The sequence below is a fragment of the Echeneis naucrates genome, chromosome 23 (assembly GCF_900963305.1).
Source record: "Echeneis naucrates chromosome 23, fEcheNa1.1, whole genome shotgun sequence".
Classification (NCBI taxonomy): domain Eukaryota; kingdom Metazoa; phylum Chordata; class Actinopteri; order Carangiformes; family Echeneidae; genus Echeneis; species Echeneis naucrates.
Window position 1 is genome coordinate 5,272,108 of NC_042533.1, and position 17,902 is coordinate 5,290,009.

The following is a 17,902-nucleotide window of genomic DNA, read 5'->3' on the forward strand; positions in this document are numbered from 1 at the left end:
TTATTTGGACTTCAATGACCTGGGGGGGGAAAGATGGCGGGTGAAAGCTAGAAGGGGCACGGCACAATCATGGCCAGGCCATCATCATTTGTCTCCACCTCCTTTTCTGTCCTCTTTCACCAGTTGACACGGCAAATGGCAGAGCCGGCCTGTGTCACTCAAAAAGCCATTTCTGTCCTCCCAGACTCTGTCTGTGCTGACAGAGTGAGAGAATGAGGGATAGAGTGAAAAAAGGGGGAGAGGGGGGCAACAAAAGCATTTTTCACCATGGCTTTTTGTCAATTTCTATGTGCCTGTCAAAAAGAGAGGCAGTGTCTGGTTGCTAGGCTGGTTCTAGTAGAATTGTTAGGCAGGAGTTTGAGTATGAGAAGCAGTGGAAATGAGCCACCGCAGAAGCAGTCCATGCTGCTGTAAACTAATACAGTAAAGGGAATACATGTCATGTTGAAGGCGACTTGAAAAATGATAGACAGGAGGGCATTCCCAGTTCATTCGGATACAAATTTACTTTCTAAAAGGGATGGCACAAAATATAAGATTGAAAGTCTAAAACAATATCCTTCCTGGTTTTAACTAGAATATTATGTACACGACACTTGGTTGGCAACAATAGGGACATGAAGTAGTGTTCCATGCCAAAAGGATGTCAGATATGATAAAATGGAAAACAATGGGTCAGCAACACAAGATAAAAAAAAGTCTTCAGACAAATCTTTTCTGCAATCATTCTTACAATTTGGCAATCCAATTCAACCTTACTGCAAGTAATCATAAATGCTGATTTACCATCAGCACATGAGACTGGACTGAGGAGGAAGGTGCGTAGTTGTGTTTGTGTGTGAGAAAGATAGGAGAGAGGGGAAGTGATTGAATCAAGTCATGTCTGTTTAGGAGCCACACAGTTAGTCTGTTGCTGGACTGCAAATGACAATTTATTGGCAAATTTGATTTGCCCTTCATTTTCTTTCCTCAATTTGAACACATGCCGACTAGTCTGACAATACTAGTACCTGCCCATGGCAGTTAATTTAATCAGTGTGGTGTCAAATAAACAGGATTATAACCCTCTTACATGTGTGCTTGGTTCACATACCCACCTTTAGCAACATGAAAAAGGGCTTTATTTCAACAGCATTACAGTTGAAGATAGATTTACTTATGTTTGGCTTATTAATTATCTATGTCCATTGAAAAACAAAAAAGTTTCATTGTGTGACACAATCAGTTTGTTATTTTTCTTTGTGACATCATCTCTTTCCCTTGTTTTTTGTCTGGCATTAAGGGAAATAGGAAGGAGGAAAAAAAAAAAAAAAAAAAGAAAATCTGTCAAAAACAACACTGTGCCTCCAAACACCTCCATAATGAGGAGACAAGGGAGAAAAATAAGGAGGAGGAGGACAGAAAAAATTTGGAAGAGACCACAAATGACAAAAGAGTGTTAAAGAAACGGTTTTGTTTTTTGGTTTTTTCCCCCCTTCTCATTCCTCCTCCCCTCTCTGCCCCACATGAGTGTACAAATGCAGATGTTGGTAATCAGTGCTACCTTGGAGAGGACATGTTCTGCCTAAAGAATCAGCAAGGCCAGAGATGGAAAATCCAGCAAAAGCAAGAAAAAAAAATTTAACTTAGCTATTCCCTTCATGCACAATATGGTAGGAACTAAAGAGATATTTTTCCCTTGAATGGCATGACATAAATGCATTTATAATAGAAATTAAAAGTAAAAACCACATCAAAATGAATCAAAGGTTTTTTTTTTGATGACAAGTTTATATTATTTCCAATACATGTGCAGGTTTGTGAAGCATGTCCAAAAAGGACCATGGCTCATTCCAGGTCTATACATTCTAAACACCAAATACAATGTGTAGGAAGATTGAGTCATTTGTGAGGTCACATGAACAAAAGGTCATAAAACACATGCTTAAGCCAAATAATGCCACTAAACCTCCTAAACAAATGGATTTATCTTTTGGTGTTGTGGAATAAGGTAAAAACTTTCTAAGGCAACAGCAGTCCCTATCTTTGGCATGTGCTGTCACTATGGTTACTTGTGTTCTCATCTCTCAGCATAAGCTGGAAACTGGCTTATTTTTATCTGTTCAGACATTAAATGTCTGTTCAAATATATTACAGTATACTGGACAATTAAAGGTTAATTCAAGTAAAAGCCAAATTACTGAAGATATGTATGTGACTTCTACACATGTACATGCATCTGAGTAAACAGAAATATGTTTAAAAACGGTTCCATGTTTTATCCCACAAAATAGATCTAACGCATACACCTTATTCAGTGCGGGATCATGTGCTTGATTTGATCATTCAGCATTTGGCTTTGAATGCTCTGTTTCCTGCAAAAGAGCCTTTAACAGCACCAGGTGTGCAAAGTGACAATTGCGCTTCCAAATTGGATGGATAACACTCACTTCAAAACAGGCAGTAGCAAACACACACTCTTCAAATTCAATTTCAACAATGTGGCCACAGGCAAAAAGCAGACACCTCACTACTGTATCATCAAGTTACAAAGAACAACAATCCTGTGGCCAGCAAAACGCTCACAATGCTATCCAGACTGACTGTTCAAATACCAAATGGGGAACTTTTTTAAGTAAAACCCGACGCCCCCAAAGGCTGTCGTCTTATGGCATTCTCTCATTTCTTCAGAGGAAAATTCACAGCCATGTGTCTCAGTTGTTTGATAAAGTTTTTGTTTCAGTTACTTATTGCTGTGTGTGTAATAGGCAACAAGTAAAAAAAAGAAATGACAGGCCTTAAAGGTGAGTTTCTAGACCGTTAAAGTCATCAAAGCCATCTCCCGACAAAACACACACACTAAAATGCTCTCATAGACACTCACAGTCTTGCTAGTTACCTGTTTAAAAATACAACAACCTGAATAAACTTACAACACATTTGCTACCACTTTAGGGACAATCAAAGGGTGCAAAACATCTAATACCTGTAGCAAAGACACAGACTCACTACACGCTTTCACTAAAAGACAATGAGAACATGAGCAGCAAAAGCAAAGCAAAACAAAGCTTTGAAATAGTACAACTGTAGATGCTACATGCTGCCTTTTTATTTGAGCACTGCTGCAGTGTTTACAATCAATGCCTTTTATCATTTGTCAAAATAAACTCTACACCATCACTTAATGTGGTTCCCTCTTATTTGTAGTTCAATGACAAGAAATTGGAAACATGGTAAAATGAGCTCTTGAAATAAAGCAATAGGTTTGAAGTCAAAATTATAATTTTCAGCAGGATGTCAAACAATGAGTGGCAGGAAAATGAAAGTGAAATCAATGTATGCCTGGGGAAATTACCACTGTTCATCCATGTGTCAAGCCAGCCGTATGTGTGATGTGAGAGTGTGTATGGGGTGTAGGGGTTATTATGGAAAAAAATAACCAGGGCACACACCAATAAATAACTAGGGTGCAAGTGACCTAGACTGATGCCATCAGTGTGAAAACCGACAGAGGGTGGAAAGAGCCAACCAGTCGAGGACTAGTAGGCCATTGGCTGGATACAGCATGAATCCATAAAACTTCTAACCAGCAAACAATGACAGAATAACAACAAATATATAAATAGCATATAAATAGCAACAAAAGCAGAAGAGAGATGTTGTTGCTAAAATACATGGAATGCATTCAATTATTTGATGTAAAGGTCGTCCCATGTATTGCGGAGACACAACTAGATTTTTTTGTATAAAAAGTTTAAAAGCCCTGAGGATGAAGAACAGCTTCACCTACACTGCATTTAATTTATTCCCGTGGCATCATGTCAACTGAAACATTTCACTAAAACATACATACACACACTGACATGCATCTAAGTATGAACATATGTCATTGTGTGTGTATTTCTTTTCTCCAGATTCAGGGTTAAGTGCAGAGACAACTTGACACAACTTGGATTGAGCATGGCATTTCTGAATTAATCTAAAGAGGAATCTTTTGCTGACACACTTATCGGCTCAAATACCTAAAAAAAAAATAAAAAACCCTCCTTTATTCATGTGCATGAGCTTCAAATCCAACCTCCTACAGTAACTGAAGTCTAAATGTGCTTTGATCATGAAATTTACCTGTTAAAAATATAATTCAAACATGCCGCCATACAATTGGGAATGTAAAGAATTGAAACTGCGGCCTATCAATTATTTCTCTTTTCAATATTAGGCTCATCAAAAATTAGCAAAAGTTCTGGCTCCCAAGCAAACGTGCCTGTTCCATTCTGTAAAGATGTGCAAGTCTCATTACCTAGTCATCATCAGATTCAAATACAAAGTATACAAGCTTAGTACGCACGTGTCAACACACACAGGCAAACTCATGTCAGCCGGATGTCTACCCTCTCACTGTCACTAATTTCCCTTCCTACCTATTCTCAGGGCAGGCCAACCATACCAGCTTTAATCCCCCGGAGCTATGTGGAAGTGCTAACATGCGAAAAGGGATTAAAGGCAAAATAAGGCTGTGTGTGCATGTGTGTCTCAGATATGCCTGCATTAGCAAGATTTTATAAATAGCTAGATGTAGAATGGAGCAGGCTCAGGGCATTTGGTCAGGGTTGTTTCATTCTTTGCATTCCTTGTGTTTCCAAACTCTGCTCTTTTTTTCCATTTTAGATTAATGCCACAATTTAGTATTAAATTTTTTTTTTTTGGGAACGACTGTCTACTACACATACAACTGGGAAAGAGGTTAACAATTTCAATGAAGTAGATTCATGAGGTGTGTAGTACCGGTGCCAGGCTTGCCTAAGTGCCACGCGTTGTGGCACTTTGGAGAACTCAATCGACATCCTACCCTGAGCTCCACTTAGTGACTGTAAGCGGGCTGTGTAGGAGGACCGGCTCTGATAAAATGGACTGCTGTGCTATTGACTTCAATTTAGAAAGTGCTGCCTGCTGCTTTTTACCCCCTCCCTTCATAGCCAGGTCCCTGCTGGCCCCCAGTTGCAGCCTACCTCCGGGGGATATCCCTGATTGCCCTGCACAGAAAACATGGTGCCTGGAGTTTAGGCTGCAGAGGGGCGTTAAGGGGAAAATGTTGGATGAGGGCACTTTTTCTGAATTCTATCTTTCTTTTTCATTTACAGTTTTATTCACATTGCTTACTTGTGACCTTTCCATTATTGCTTTGCAATGTCAACGTCCACTCAGGTGCCTACATATCAACCTTCACCCTCCTTATCCTACACTGTCTGCTCCCTGCTTGGTTGGACAACTACTGAATTTGTGTTGTATGGCTGGAACCTGCAGGTAAATCGGTACAAAACATTTGATGCTGTGCCGGCTGCACTCATAGATTAGACACACTTAGTTTGCTTCTCAAATCCCCACTGTTGGGTAGAAAGAAAAAAAAAAAATGGAGGAATAGAGACAGAGGATATTACACAGGAAAATAAGTGGCTGGGCAGGGAGCAATTACATAGATACACAGGTTACCTCTTCTTTACACACATACAGAACAATTCTGTGCTGCATACAAAGGTAAAATGTTATTTCAAATCGCAACAATGACCCTACATATCTCCATAAAGTATACTTGACTAGTGTTTTTCTTGTTATTATGCTCTCAATGTGGGGCAGATAGTTCGTTTGAGCACAGATAAGGTAGACAAGGCAACTATCAGTAATGAAATCCAAATTGGATGCATATTAGAAAAAAAGCTCTATTCACTCGCAAGCTCCTGTCTTTTTTAGATGGTAGATGGATAGGCTTAAAAACACACAAATGTGGTACTGGAAACCAAAGATTACTGGCAAGCACACAGTTTCTTTCTGTTGGACAGTGCTGCTATAATCTGGGTGTGGCCAGGTGGATTTGTCAAAAATGAAAAGCCGTTTCATTCATTTCTTCCATCCTCAGGGGTGTGCAGTCACAGGCCTCAGAAGGGCTAATCCTTCCCTCAGATGAAGCTTGATGGAGATTCTGGGATTAACGGTTTCACAGAAATAAAACTGCAAAGAAGGTACTTTTGTCACCTTGCTGCTTTGGAGACTGGAGGATATTTGAAGGTCATAGTGGAGTGTGGGGGGTATGGTCAATTTGAGTGGAACAAAAAAGGGGGATGTCTGTGTGGCAGGTTAAGTCTTTTGACAACATCGTGGTTTGTTGAAAAAAAAAAAAAAAATATCAGAGGACATGTAGTTTCAGAGGCAAACTAAGAGCTTTTTGTTTTTTTAAGAGCTGCATCAGCAGGCATTTTCACATGTAACTGTATAAAAGGCAACAGTAAAAGCTAGAAAATATCATTGAGTTAAGAGTGCTGTTACTATGCACAGTAAATCGTTGGTACGACTCCTATTTTATCTCATAAAATTTAAGATGAGAAAAGTAGAAGTTGACAACATGGACCTAATGTCACATGCAATGTTGCAGAGTAACAGAGTGAGGAATTTTGTTTTGACCAAGCCAAGGACCTAAAAGCAAAAAAGGAGAGGGAGGGGTGGATCCAAATGAAGATGGCATCTTTGCTCCAAAGGAGCTAAAAGTCAAAAAGATTTAGTTGCTCTCTGTGTGGTGAATAACTATGTTTTTACCTTCACATTGCTCAGAGAAAGAGACATCCGTTTCCTACAGCCTGGCAGTTGGCAAGGCAACATTGAGATGAATACACATACCAGGCTGCTCCATGAATCCTAATGTGGCCAGCTGACCAGTGACGTGGCCAGCGCAAGAAATGCGAAGCATTAGCATATGGTGAGGGGAAAAAAATAAAGATAGGAAAGTCATACAAATTGGATTATGTCTTGTGCTGTACACAATGAAATGCAGTATATTTGATGTCATGATGGCAATGTGCTGTTGCCAGAAGTCGGTGAATCTGTTCCTTGTTGTTAACTGTTACTACATTCTTCAATGTTCTGGAAGAATGGCAAAAAGCTCTTATTCAAAGGACACTTCCTGGCATGTTTATGGTTCGGATGAGTGAAAAGTCCAAGTGGACGATAGGAATTGTGTTAAAATGACAGTTACACTTTAACTGAATGTCAAAATAAATTTTAACATTAAATCTGTAAGGAATTAGTAAATTATCTTGATCAAGCAAAAACTCAACAGGCTAAAGCAGACATGCTATTATCAAGTACATATGAGGGATTTCTGCCTTTCTCAATATCCTGGCTCATTTTGATTGGGTTAACAGTGCTAAAGTAGCAGTATCTTTCTTCTCCTTCCAGCTAACATGGCACTGGGGCTAATCCCTGCTCTGGCAGCCAGTATGAACACAGCTCAACATAATGAAGCCCATTAGTCTGGAGACAATGACTGCTACCAAAGCTCAAACATAGGATGGAAAAAAGTGGACTGAAAATGGTCATCTTTTGCTTTGCGTCTTCAGTTGCCATGATAGGATATTACCTCTTATTGTACAGGGCCCGCCACCCAATACCTTCAGTACGCAAAGACAATTAACTTCAAGACAGGCCTGCAAATGCTGGACCAGAAGAATGCTGTAGGAAGTAGCTATTAAAGGATGGTGAGGGCAAGAAGAAAGAGGTGGTAAAGACGAAAGAAAGTAAAGAAAGGACAGAAAGGGGATAAAAGGGGAAACAGCACAGCAAGAACAGTCAAAGATATAAAAAAAAAAAAAATTAAGAGCAAGAACAAAGGCAGTTTAAACATGAAAAAGGAAAAGGAAAGAGAGAGAGAAGAAAGAGGGCAAGAGATGAGGTGTATGTAAGGAGGTATTAGAGGAAAAGAAAAAAGAAGGAAAAAGGGCAAACACGAACAAAGGGAGAAAGGGAAGATTAAGGATTAATGACAGTAATTCATTACCAGTGTATTGTTTTATTCTTTGACTAACCTAACCTTAACTGCCTGCCCACATTGCTCTACATTGTAGTATTGTCTAAAAGCAATACATGAAAATGTCATAGGATGTTCAATGTAAGGTTATTTCAAAAATGTTTTCAAGATTAGCATACTGTACTTAGTGGATGCCACACAAGCAAACTAGCAAGACAGAGCCAGTATATGAAACACTGATGTGGCCAGACAGAAGCCACTAACATACCATTATTGCCCATTACAATCTCATGATACACTGGCATACGATTGGTGTGTGTAAGAGAGAGAGAGAGAAAAAGAGAGCGAGAGATGAGAAAAAATGATAAACTGAAAAAATCCCTACCAAGCAGTTTAAGCGCTTACTGGGACATTGATAGCTGTGTGTGTGTGTATGTGTGCACGTGTGACTGGGTGTGTGAGTTACACATAATCTGCAGCAGTATTAATTCCTAGAGATTGAAATGAAAATGGGAGAGGATGTGTCTAATAACAGGTCCTTTACCTCAAGGTCAGACTCATATACACTGGGGGGGTCCCTGTTTGCTGGTGTCTATAGACATTTAAGTATGGTGACCTGGAAAAATTGGTTTATAATAAAATTGTGTCAGGGTGGGCACCAGTATACGGTCAGCCACTAGGACATTACTGGATATTTAAAGGACATGCTCACTGGCATAAACACACGCGCGCGCGCGCACACACACACTTGAATGCATAAAATTTGTAGTTGCTCTCAAAGCACATGACAAGCCCAAAATAGTGTGCCTCTTGTCTCCTTGAGAAAATATTGCTCTCTGTCTCACTAGTACACACACAGCAAACCACCATATGTGGATTGCCCAAAGGCCTGTACTGCAAATCCTTGATCCTGGCAATGGCAGAGGCAATGACATTATCATTAGATCTATCATTCGAATGTACATACTTCTAATCCGATTGTCATTGCTGCTATACCATACTGCAGGCCATTCATCCAAATGGAGCTACTGACATGCAGACACAGGCTGTTGACCTACATGTGACTGGCCACGGCCCAGATTTTCAAGTGCTCACCCCAGGGGATGGGTTCTGTACTGTTTGCATATACCCCTCGAACATGCTGGCTGACTGGTGGACAAGCCACACCAAAGTAGGTCATGCGGTACCCCCAAACTATACCTAGTGCTCTTCTGATCTGGTGCAGGGGGTGGCTACATAGAGCCTTAGGTGAAGCAGGGAGGACAGGGCTCACAGAGCAGGGGCAAGAGTCTGGCATGACAGAGTGAAGGTCCCACATATCTGACAGCTCGTCAAGCAGAAATCGCTCAATAAGTCCTGGAGGAAGTGCCTGACAACGCTTTTCTTGTCAAGACCGTACATATTCTACTGTGAACATATGGGACCACTGTTTGACCTGGGTCTTGGCTACTATGCACAGTGAATATAATGGCCAAAACCTACACTTTGAAAGACACTCCAAATTAAGCGTCTTAGCCATCTTCAACGATCCGGAAAAGCAAGGTGTTTCAGGTTCACCTCTCTCACCTCTTCAGCTTCATGAATACCATGTACAACACGCATGCATGCACACAGACAGTCAGACAACAGACACACATGCTGGACCTTGATAAAACCTTGCCACAATCACAGACTTTAGCTGAGCATCCAGCCATGTTGGTCATTCAAGGCCAGGATCAAACTATAACTCATGGGGTTGACCACTTTTGGTCAGTGGAGCATTACAGAGTTTGACAGGATATGACCCTGGCTTCCATCACGAGTGTCCACTGACAGGCAGAAATCAGGTGGGGGTAGAAAAGAGAAATAGACAGGAAGAAGGCCACGAGGAGAGATCTACCCTTGCAGCACTGGGCATGTTACAGATCAGTGGATGATGTTAGTTAGATAGTAGTCTGGGCTGTCCTGTGCTGGTTGGGTCAAACCCAACTTGAACTCATTTTTGGTCATTTGCTCTGAAATAGTGGCAGACCACACCTGCAACAGAGTGCTCTGAAACCAATCAGCACTCAAAGCTAGCAGTGCCGGGATGCACACTGCACTACATCTGATTTTTTGTCATCAATAAGCACACAGAGAACCAGAAGCCTTCATTTAAAGTTGGCTTCACTGAAAATAGATCAATGAAATGTTGGTGTTGTTTTGAGCAGCCCATTTGCCAAACATCCTGCATCTGTATAACCTGCTTTTGTAAACTTGTCTGGGTAGGCGCCTGCATTACCTCATATATTCTGTTGCTGGAGGACGCAGTAGTGCAGTGCTTCTTATATCATCTCCCACATAGCCACAGTGAAAGGGAATCCCATGTGGGAAGAAAGGGAAATAGCCTCTCTTCCCAAACACAGGAAAATCCCCACTATACTCCTGTGGCTGCCACCTCACTGTTATGTGTGCTTCATTGAAGCCCATTCATATTCAACTGCAGTGAAGTCAAGGAGAAAGTCTGTGTGTGTCTGTGTGTACGTGTGTATATAATATAGGAGTTGGCTACATACTCCTGTGCCAGTGGGAATAACTACCGTGCTACAGGCAGTGTGACCTTTTCTAGCCTGCATGTTTTCTCTCCTCTCTCTCACACGCTTACTCTCTAGCTCTGACACAAACACACACACCTAGCAGTACTGTCACAGCTAGCCTTACCAACCATCAATTACCCACACTGCTTCCTAGTTTAATGGACATGAGGCTTGTACAAATCAGCGAGAGAGGGACAATGGGACAGTAGGGTGCGTTCATTTAATCTCTTTTCCCACAGTAGGACATTAAAGCACATCTTGGTTTCACGTGTTTGCCTTCCTTAACTTGACCTTTACAGCTGTATGCTTCCTGGAGCGACAGTTAGTGCTCAAATGGAGGGTTAAGGCCTGCTTGTTTAGAGTGTTCTAACTACCTGCAAAGGCTTACACAGTGGAGAAAGGATGGAAAGTGGAAAAATGTTAAAGTGTAAACATGGAGTACAAAATTTCATCTTTTGTCTTTATAATCATACACTGCACTTTCCTGTATCATTTAAGCATTTAACACTATTTCATAAGTTCCCCTCCTGCCCCTGTTTGGGTGAGAGTATATTGTTCACACACTTGGTATTCATGAAACAATCAAGTTCTTACAATCTAACAATTTAGTCCCATTACACAAAAGAGTAGTGTCAAGATGGAGATGGCTTAGCGAATTTCATGGTCCCACAACCCAACGGTGCCATGCACAATGAAGAAGTGACAAAATGAATGCAAATACGATCTTGTAGGCGATAACATACACAGCGAGACAGCTGGAAATGGAGTAGAGTGACACAGTGACGGACGAAGAGTAAGCAGAGGATAGAAAACAGTGAGGAGGGTGAGGGTGAAGTGGGTGGGGGGGTTAATGCACAAAACACACTGCATCAAACCAAAGCACTGCTCCAAGCAGGATGCGTCAGCAATCCATTCATGTTCCTCAATTTTCAAATAAAGGGAAAAACGAAAAGAGTGAGAGTTAGCGAGAGATGACGTGGGGGGGTCCAAAAAGAGAGCAGGGAAGGAGAGAGAGGGAAGTGAGAGGGTAACAGAAACGTCCCATCTGCCTGCCTTTGCCACTGAAGCAATGCTGGAAAGCTTTACCAGACTCGTTGGAATGCCTGGATTGCTGGTGAGGAAAGGGTTAAAAATCTGGTTGCTGTGGGGATGCCACTGTCCATCTCTGCCTTTTGCATGGACGGCCTGTCTATTCCCTTAAGCCACACAAAGCCCCCCCCCACCAAAAAAAAAAAAAAAAAAAAAAAAAAAATCACAAAACAAGAGACTAAGTATTAAGAAGGAGAGTGTGGGACAGCAGGAGAAAACAGGTTTTTGAAGAGGTAGATCTCTAAAAAGGGCTGAGTGCTTTGAGCTCACCCAACTACCTCAGGACACTGCAGAGAGAGCAGGAGGGAGGCAGGGAGAGAGAGAGTGAGTGTGTGAGAGAGCCAGAGAGAGAGGGAGAGCAAGAGAGAGATCCAAGCCAGTGCACACTCTCTCTTTTGCTGCTACAACGGATCCTTTCCACATCGACGCTACCAGTAACGTCACGCCTGTAAGCCGCGCGCTTGGCCAGCACTTGCTTTCCCTGTCTTGCTCCTCTCCCCAGTCGGACACTGCATTAGCGAGAGGGTGCTGATCACCACGAGGAGAAGAGGGGGGGAAAAAAGGAACAGAAAACAAGAAGAAAAAAAAAAAAAACACGCCTGCGAGAGGAAGGAGAAACTGCGCACCACCCCTCCTCCCTCTAACCCACCTCGATCAACCCAGCTACAACACCCCCACTCCTCCCAGCACCCCATCCGCCCCCCTCCTCACTCCCCCTCTGAAGAAATTGACGGATTATTGGGAAGTGCACAGGAGGCAGGCTGCAGCTGCTGCTGTGTGCTTCGCAGGGATGGTGTGTGCACGTCTGCAATTGCTGCTGTCGCCACCGCGACTGCCGAGGCTGGAGCGTGTGGCTAGTTAAGAGGAGGAAGAAGCTACTGAAAGCAGTGTGTGTGTCGTCTCGCCTTTTCAACCCCCATCGTGCACTCCAGGAGGAAAGGAGGGGGGAATCATAAGGAAAAAAAAAAAAAAAAAAAATCAAGTGGACACGACGCCACAGTGGGGGAGTAAGAGGAAAAGAGTGAGAGAACGGCTGTCAGACTGACCAACTGATTGACCACTAAAAAGTGAACAGAGGAGTACAGAGAGGAGGGGGTCTGTTTTTGTTTTTTTGTTTTCTTCTGTTTTTTTGTTTTCTTTTGGGACGTGTCAACCTCCCCCTCTAACCATTGCAAAACAAAAGGCAAAGAACATTGGAAAGGACTGTGGAATTTTCAGTCAACCTTTCATTCCCATCCCTGATCTGCCACCTTCTGTTTATCCGTTCTGCTTTGGCTTTTTGGTGCACAAAGAATTGTGCATGTGTTTTTGTGTGGCCGTCTTTGCTATGGAGACCTGGATAAGGTGTCTAGCAGGGGGATCAACTGTCGGATTCCAAGGACAAGCAAGAGAAGAGGAGCCGACAGCAAGAAGCGAGAAAGGGAGCACCGCTGCTTTGGGAGCCTGACTGGATTCCTATCTGAAATCTTTTTTCGTTTTTTCCTCTTTTTCCCCAAATCAACTAAAGAGGGGAGAAAAAAAACACTAAGGGCATTCGAACCTTTCTCTTTGGATGTGTGGATTTACAAAAGGGCTCATCTTGTTTAAGCTCTTTGGCATTGATACCTGTTTTGACAGAGCAAATATAAAAAGGCTTTCTTTGCTGCTCTTGGATATACATACATCTGATCTGAATACCACAGCTCTTTCTGATTGCAAAAAAGGAGGGGAGCTATATATCTCAGTTCAAGGACCTGTAATAATAACTTGAGGTAGGTGTCTGGTGTTTCAACCCCTCTTTGCATCAATTTGTGACACCCTACCCTCCCTCCTGTCTTGTAATACAGTTTTTGTTGTTTAATTTATCACCATGTCTTTCTCATACACACGTTTCAGAAAAGCCAGCCCTTTCTACCCTGTCTTTTCCTTCTGCCCCAAAGCACAGTCCACAGAAATAAAACCATTGCATTATTAAGGATACGTCAAGTCCTCTTGTCCCTTATCAATCCACTCCTACACTCCAAACCTACATTCTCCCATTATGCTTGAGTTCCTTTAACCTCTTTAGTCTGGTGACCTTAACACTACTACCAGCCAATCAGCTACTTTCCCTGTCCCCAAAGACCCCAAACATTTGCCCCAAACACCCCAATCCTCCCCCCCAGATGATGCTGAATTATGAACGTGCCACATCATGAGTCTCCTGGGGCGGGTAGCTGTGCATCGTGCCAGGAAAGCCGCCCTGCTCTGTGTAGTCTTCCTGATGGCGCGAGCGTGGAGCAGCGCCTCCCTGGCCTTGGCGGGGGCGGCGGTATCTCAAGGACCCCAGGGCTGTCCACCGCAGTGTTCCTGCAGTAATCAGCAGGGGAAAGTGGTGTGCACCCGACGTGGCCTCACCCGTGTGCCCCCTGGCATTCCTGCCAACACGCGACACCTCAATCTAATGGAAAACGCCATCGAGGCGGTGCAGGCTGACTCCTTCCGCCACCTGCACCACCTTGAGGTGCTCCAGCTTGGGCGGAATGCCATACGACAGATTGAGGTGGGCGCATTTAATGGACTCACCAGCCTCAACACACTGGAGCTGTTTGACAACCGGTTGACAGTGGTGCCTAGTGGGGCCTTTGAGTACCTGTCTAAACTTAGAGAACTGTGGCTGAGGAACAATCCAATTGAGAGTATCCCTTCCTATGCCTTTAATCGGGTGCCCTCCCTCATGCGACTGGACCTGGGAGAGTTAAGGAAACTTGAGTACATCTCAGAAGGAGCTTTTGAGGGCCTACAAAACCTCAAGTACCTCAACCTGGGCATGTGCAACATCAGAGGTGATATGCCAAACCTGAGTCCCCTAAAGGGCCTGGAAGAACTGGAGATATCTGAAAATCACTTCCCAGAAATAAAGCCAGGGTCCTTCAGAGGCCTTGGCTCACTGAGAAAGCTATGGGTGATGAACTCACAAATTACAGTGATAGAGCGCAATGCTTTTGACAACTTATCTTCATTGGCGGAGCTTAATCTTGCCCATAACAATCTGAGCGCTGTGCCACATGACCTGTTCTCCCCGCTCAGGTCCCTGGCAGAGCTCCATCTCCACCATAACCCTTGGACCTGTGGCTGTGAGGCTGTATGGCTAGCACGTTGGCTAAGGGACAACATCCCTACTAACTCAACTTGCTGTGGACGCTGTCACTCACCTGCCAACATGAGAGGGAGACAGCTGGTTGAGGTGGATCGAGGAGAGGGTGCAGCAGTCCAGTGTTCTGCACCATTCATTGCTGATGCGCCAAGAGACTTAAACATTTCAGCTGGACGAGTGGCCGAGCTCCGCTGTAGCACAGCCCCAATGTCTTCAGTAAGCTGGCTACTGCCCAATGGGACAATCCTGACACATGCCTCTGGTCACCCGAGAATATCAGTCCTCAATGATGGTACGCTTAACTTCTCAAATGTCCTTGCAGCAGACACAGGAACTTACACCTGCATGGTGTCTAATGCAGCTGGGAACTCCAATGCCTCAGCCTACCTCAATGTGAGTGCAGCTGAGCTCAACACATCCAACTTGAGTTATTTTACCACAGTGACAGTGGAGGTCTTGGGTCCAACCACTGAGATGCCCAAACCTAAAACCACCACAGCCACAGCTGGTGCTACTGCTGCTGCAGGGGTTGCTGGAGGAGGTGTGGGCCTAGGAACAACAACTACAACTGCTTCTCCCTCTGTGTTTCAGCCAGTCTTTATCTCCACACCAACTGTACTGCTGCAAAGCACTGACAGCCCAAGAGGTACAGCTAAGCCATCTGTGGTGCCAGGACTCCAAGGTGCCACTAGCAAACCAGGCAAGCCAGGCCCTAGCCTGGATGAAGTGATGAAGACTACCAAGATCATAATAGGTTGCTTTGTGGCAGTGACGTTGCTGGCTGCTGTCATGCTCATTGCCTTCTACAAGTTGAGAAAGCGCCACCAGCAGAGGAGCACAGTGGCAGCTGCCCGCACAGTGGAAATCATCCAGATGGATGAGGAGGATCTCCCACCACCAGCATCGGCAGCTCAAGAGACAGCTCTCACATTGCCTGAAATCCGGGACCATAACAGCATACACAAACTGGACTTTATCAGCCACAAGACTGACTACAGCTTTCACAAACCCAAGGCCGAATACAAATTCCAGCCTGATTTCACTCTTCACAAGCCTAAGGCTGAGTATACTACATATAAGCCAAATATGGACTTCAGTAGCCACAAATCCATACCAGATTACAGTACTCACAAATCTACACCTGATTTCAGCCTTCATAGACCAAAGCCTGACTACAGCCCATTTAGACTGGACTACAGCACTCAAAAACCTAAAGGAGAATACAGCCCATTCAAACCCGACTTTGGCACTCATCCAAAAACTAAAACAGACTACAGCCCCTTCAAACCAGATTATAGCACTCATCCTAGGCAGAAAACTGACTTTAGCCCATTCAAACGAGATTATAGCACCCAACCCAAACCTAGGCATGACTACAGCCCATTAAAATCAGACTACAACACACAGCATAAACCTAAAGCTGAATACAGTCCATTTAAGCCTGACTTTGGCACTCACCCAAGACCTAAACCTGACTACAGCCCATTCAAGCCTGACTACAGTACTCAACCTAAACTGAAAACAGACTACAATGGCCAGAGATCCAAAATTGACCTCTCCTACAAATCCAAGGACCCTTACACCCCCCACAAGACTGCAACCGATTACAGCGCCTTCAAAACTGACTTCAGCCCTCACAAAGCGGATTACAGCGCCTTCAAGTCTGACTTTAGTCCACATACTCAGAGACCTAAACTTGATTACAGCCCACAAAAAGTGGACTACAGTCCTCATAAAGCGGACTACAGCACTCTAAAGCCTAAATACAACACCTACAAACCAACTGGCCATGGGGCTAAATGGACAGATAACAATGTTGGGAACTCTTTGCCTCGAACCTTGCCCAGCACTATCACAGCACTGGCTGAGCCCTTTGTCATAAAAACTCACACCAAGGAGAAGGTACAGGAGACTCAGATTTAAAAGCCCCCCCCCTCAAAAGGCTCCTACTCCTTTCCCTAGGTCCCTAGCTCCCACCCACCCCTGTCCCTTACCCCCCTGCGACTTTTTCTCGTAAAATCATGCAATAGAATGCACAACGGAAGAAGGACAGGAACTACTTTTTTGTACAGAGTGCAAACTTAAAAAGACTGATGATTTCTTGTTGTACATGCTTATAAATAAATAAATATATATATATACACACACACACACACACACACACACACACACACATATATATATATATATATATATATATCTAGATATATATATATATATATAATATATATATATATCTAGATATATATGGACAAATTGAAACTACCATGGGCTGGTGATAGAGAAACATATATTAAAAAGAAATTGAAACTATTTTCTAACTTGTAACTTCTATTTAAAACAATGAGTTGTTTAAGATGCTGTCTTGACTTTGACAAATGAGGGTAGTCTTGTTTTAAAAAGGGGCATTCTGTGTGATTTTTACACCATGCTACAGAGAATGCGGTGATAAGAAAAATTATTTATACAGAGAAGACTTTCTTTAACAAAACCGAAAAAAGATCAGTGTTGATCTTTACAGGTTTATCTTGTAAAAGCACCAAGAATTTGTACTGTGCCAAATGTTATAAATGCAATAAAATGGATTTTTGGAAGAAAAAAGGAAGTTTTAGAGGAACATGTTTTTTTTACCCCCTTTTCTTCTGGCGTATACTGTAACGAGCAGCCAAATGCTTTAGACACTGCAGTAAGACGCTGCAGCTATACTTTAACCCTACATATGCTGCCTGACTCAAGCAGAATGAATCACAGTGCAGGAGTGGATGGTGCTTTTTTTCCTTTTGATCTCACAACACTGTCTATTTACATGTAACATCAGTTTGTTTGGTGGTTGTTCTATACAACCATTGAATGGCACTTCAGACAGTGACTGATCAAAAGCATTCGATTCAATCCAAGTTCTTAAATTCTGAAAATGCCTCAACACCTTAAAAGATGCAGTGGTGTGTAAATGGAGAAGAGCAGCAGTACTACCATAACATCTGCTGTGAACTGAAATGCTCTTTATGATGCAGGTTTATTGTGTTACCTAGCTTATTTTCTGCATTACAAAATGGAATTATTAGTCTTGTATCTAATGAGTGAAAAGGTGATAAATTAAGGTGAAATACTGTTTGGGTGTTAAGACTGTCTTGCGCTTTGCCAGAATATATAGATCCTCATTTCACTTTTCATTGCATTGCCAGCTGTTGTGCCTTCATCAATCAGTATGGGGGCTTTTTATGGTGACAAATGAATTTGGGTGTCGCTGTTAACTGTGCATTTCTCATTTTCGACAATATCAACCCCCTCAATCATATTACAGCTTCATAGTTTTCTGCATTACAAGGAAAGATAGTATGTAACATACACAATGGTTACAGGACAAAC

General features: G+C 42.9%; 2 protein-coding genes across 5 annotated transcripts in view; one reads left to right on the forward strand and one right to left on the reverse strand.

The window, feature by feature from the left end:
- Positions 1 to 17,902, reverse strand: part of snd1 (staphylococcal nuclease and tudor domain containing 1) — a 151,100-nt gene that overhangs the window by 66,032 nt on the left and 67,166 nt on the right. The window lies entirely within an intron of this gene.
- Positions 12,438 to 16,682, forward strand: LOC115036601 (leucine-rich repeat-containing protein 4-like). Of its 3 annotated transcripts, XM_029494833.1 has the most exons (3): positions 12,438 to 15,041; positions 15,087 to 15,485; positions 16,293 to 16,682. In XM_029494833.1, the coding sequence occupies exons 1-3, from the start codon at positions 13,592 to 13,594 to the stop codon at positions 16,454 to 16,456; spliced, it is 2,013 nt and encodes a 670-aa protein (XP_029350693.1). In that variant the 5' UTR covers positions 12,438 to 13,591; the 3' UTR covers positions 16,457 to 16,682. The 3 variants fall into 3 exon arrangements, with proteins under 3 accessions (XP_029350693.1, XP_029350692.1, XP_029350691.1); XM_029494832.1 differs by having other exon boundaries at positions 12,438 to 15,117; positions 15,172 to 16,682; XM_029494831.1 differs by having other exon boundaries at positions 12,438 to 16,682.

Bases quoted from the DNA above. Each gene is read 5' to 3' on its own strand.
- LOC115036601 (XM_029494831.1), top strand. From the start codon at position 13,592: ATGAGTCTCCTGGGGCGGGTAGCTGTGCATCGTGCCAGGAAAGCCGCC.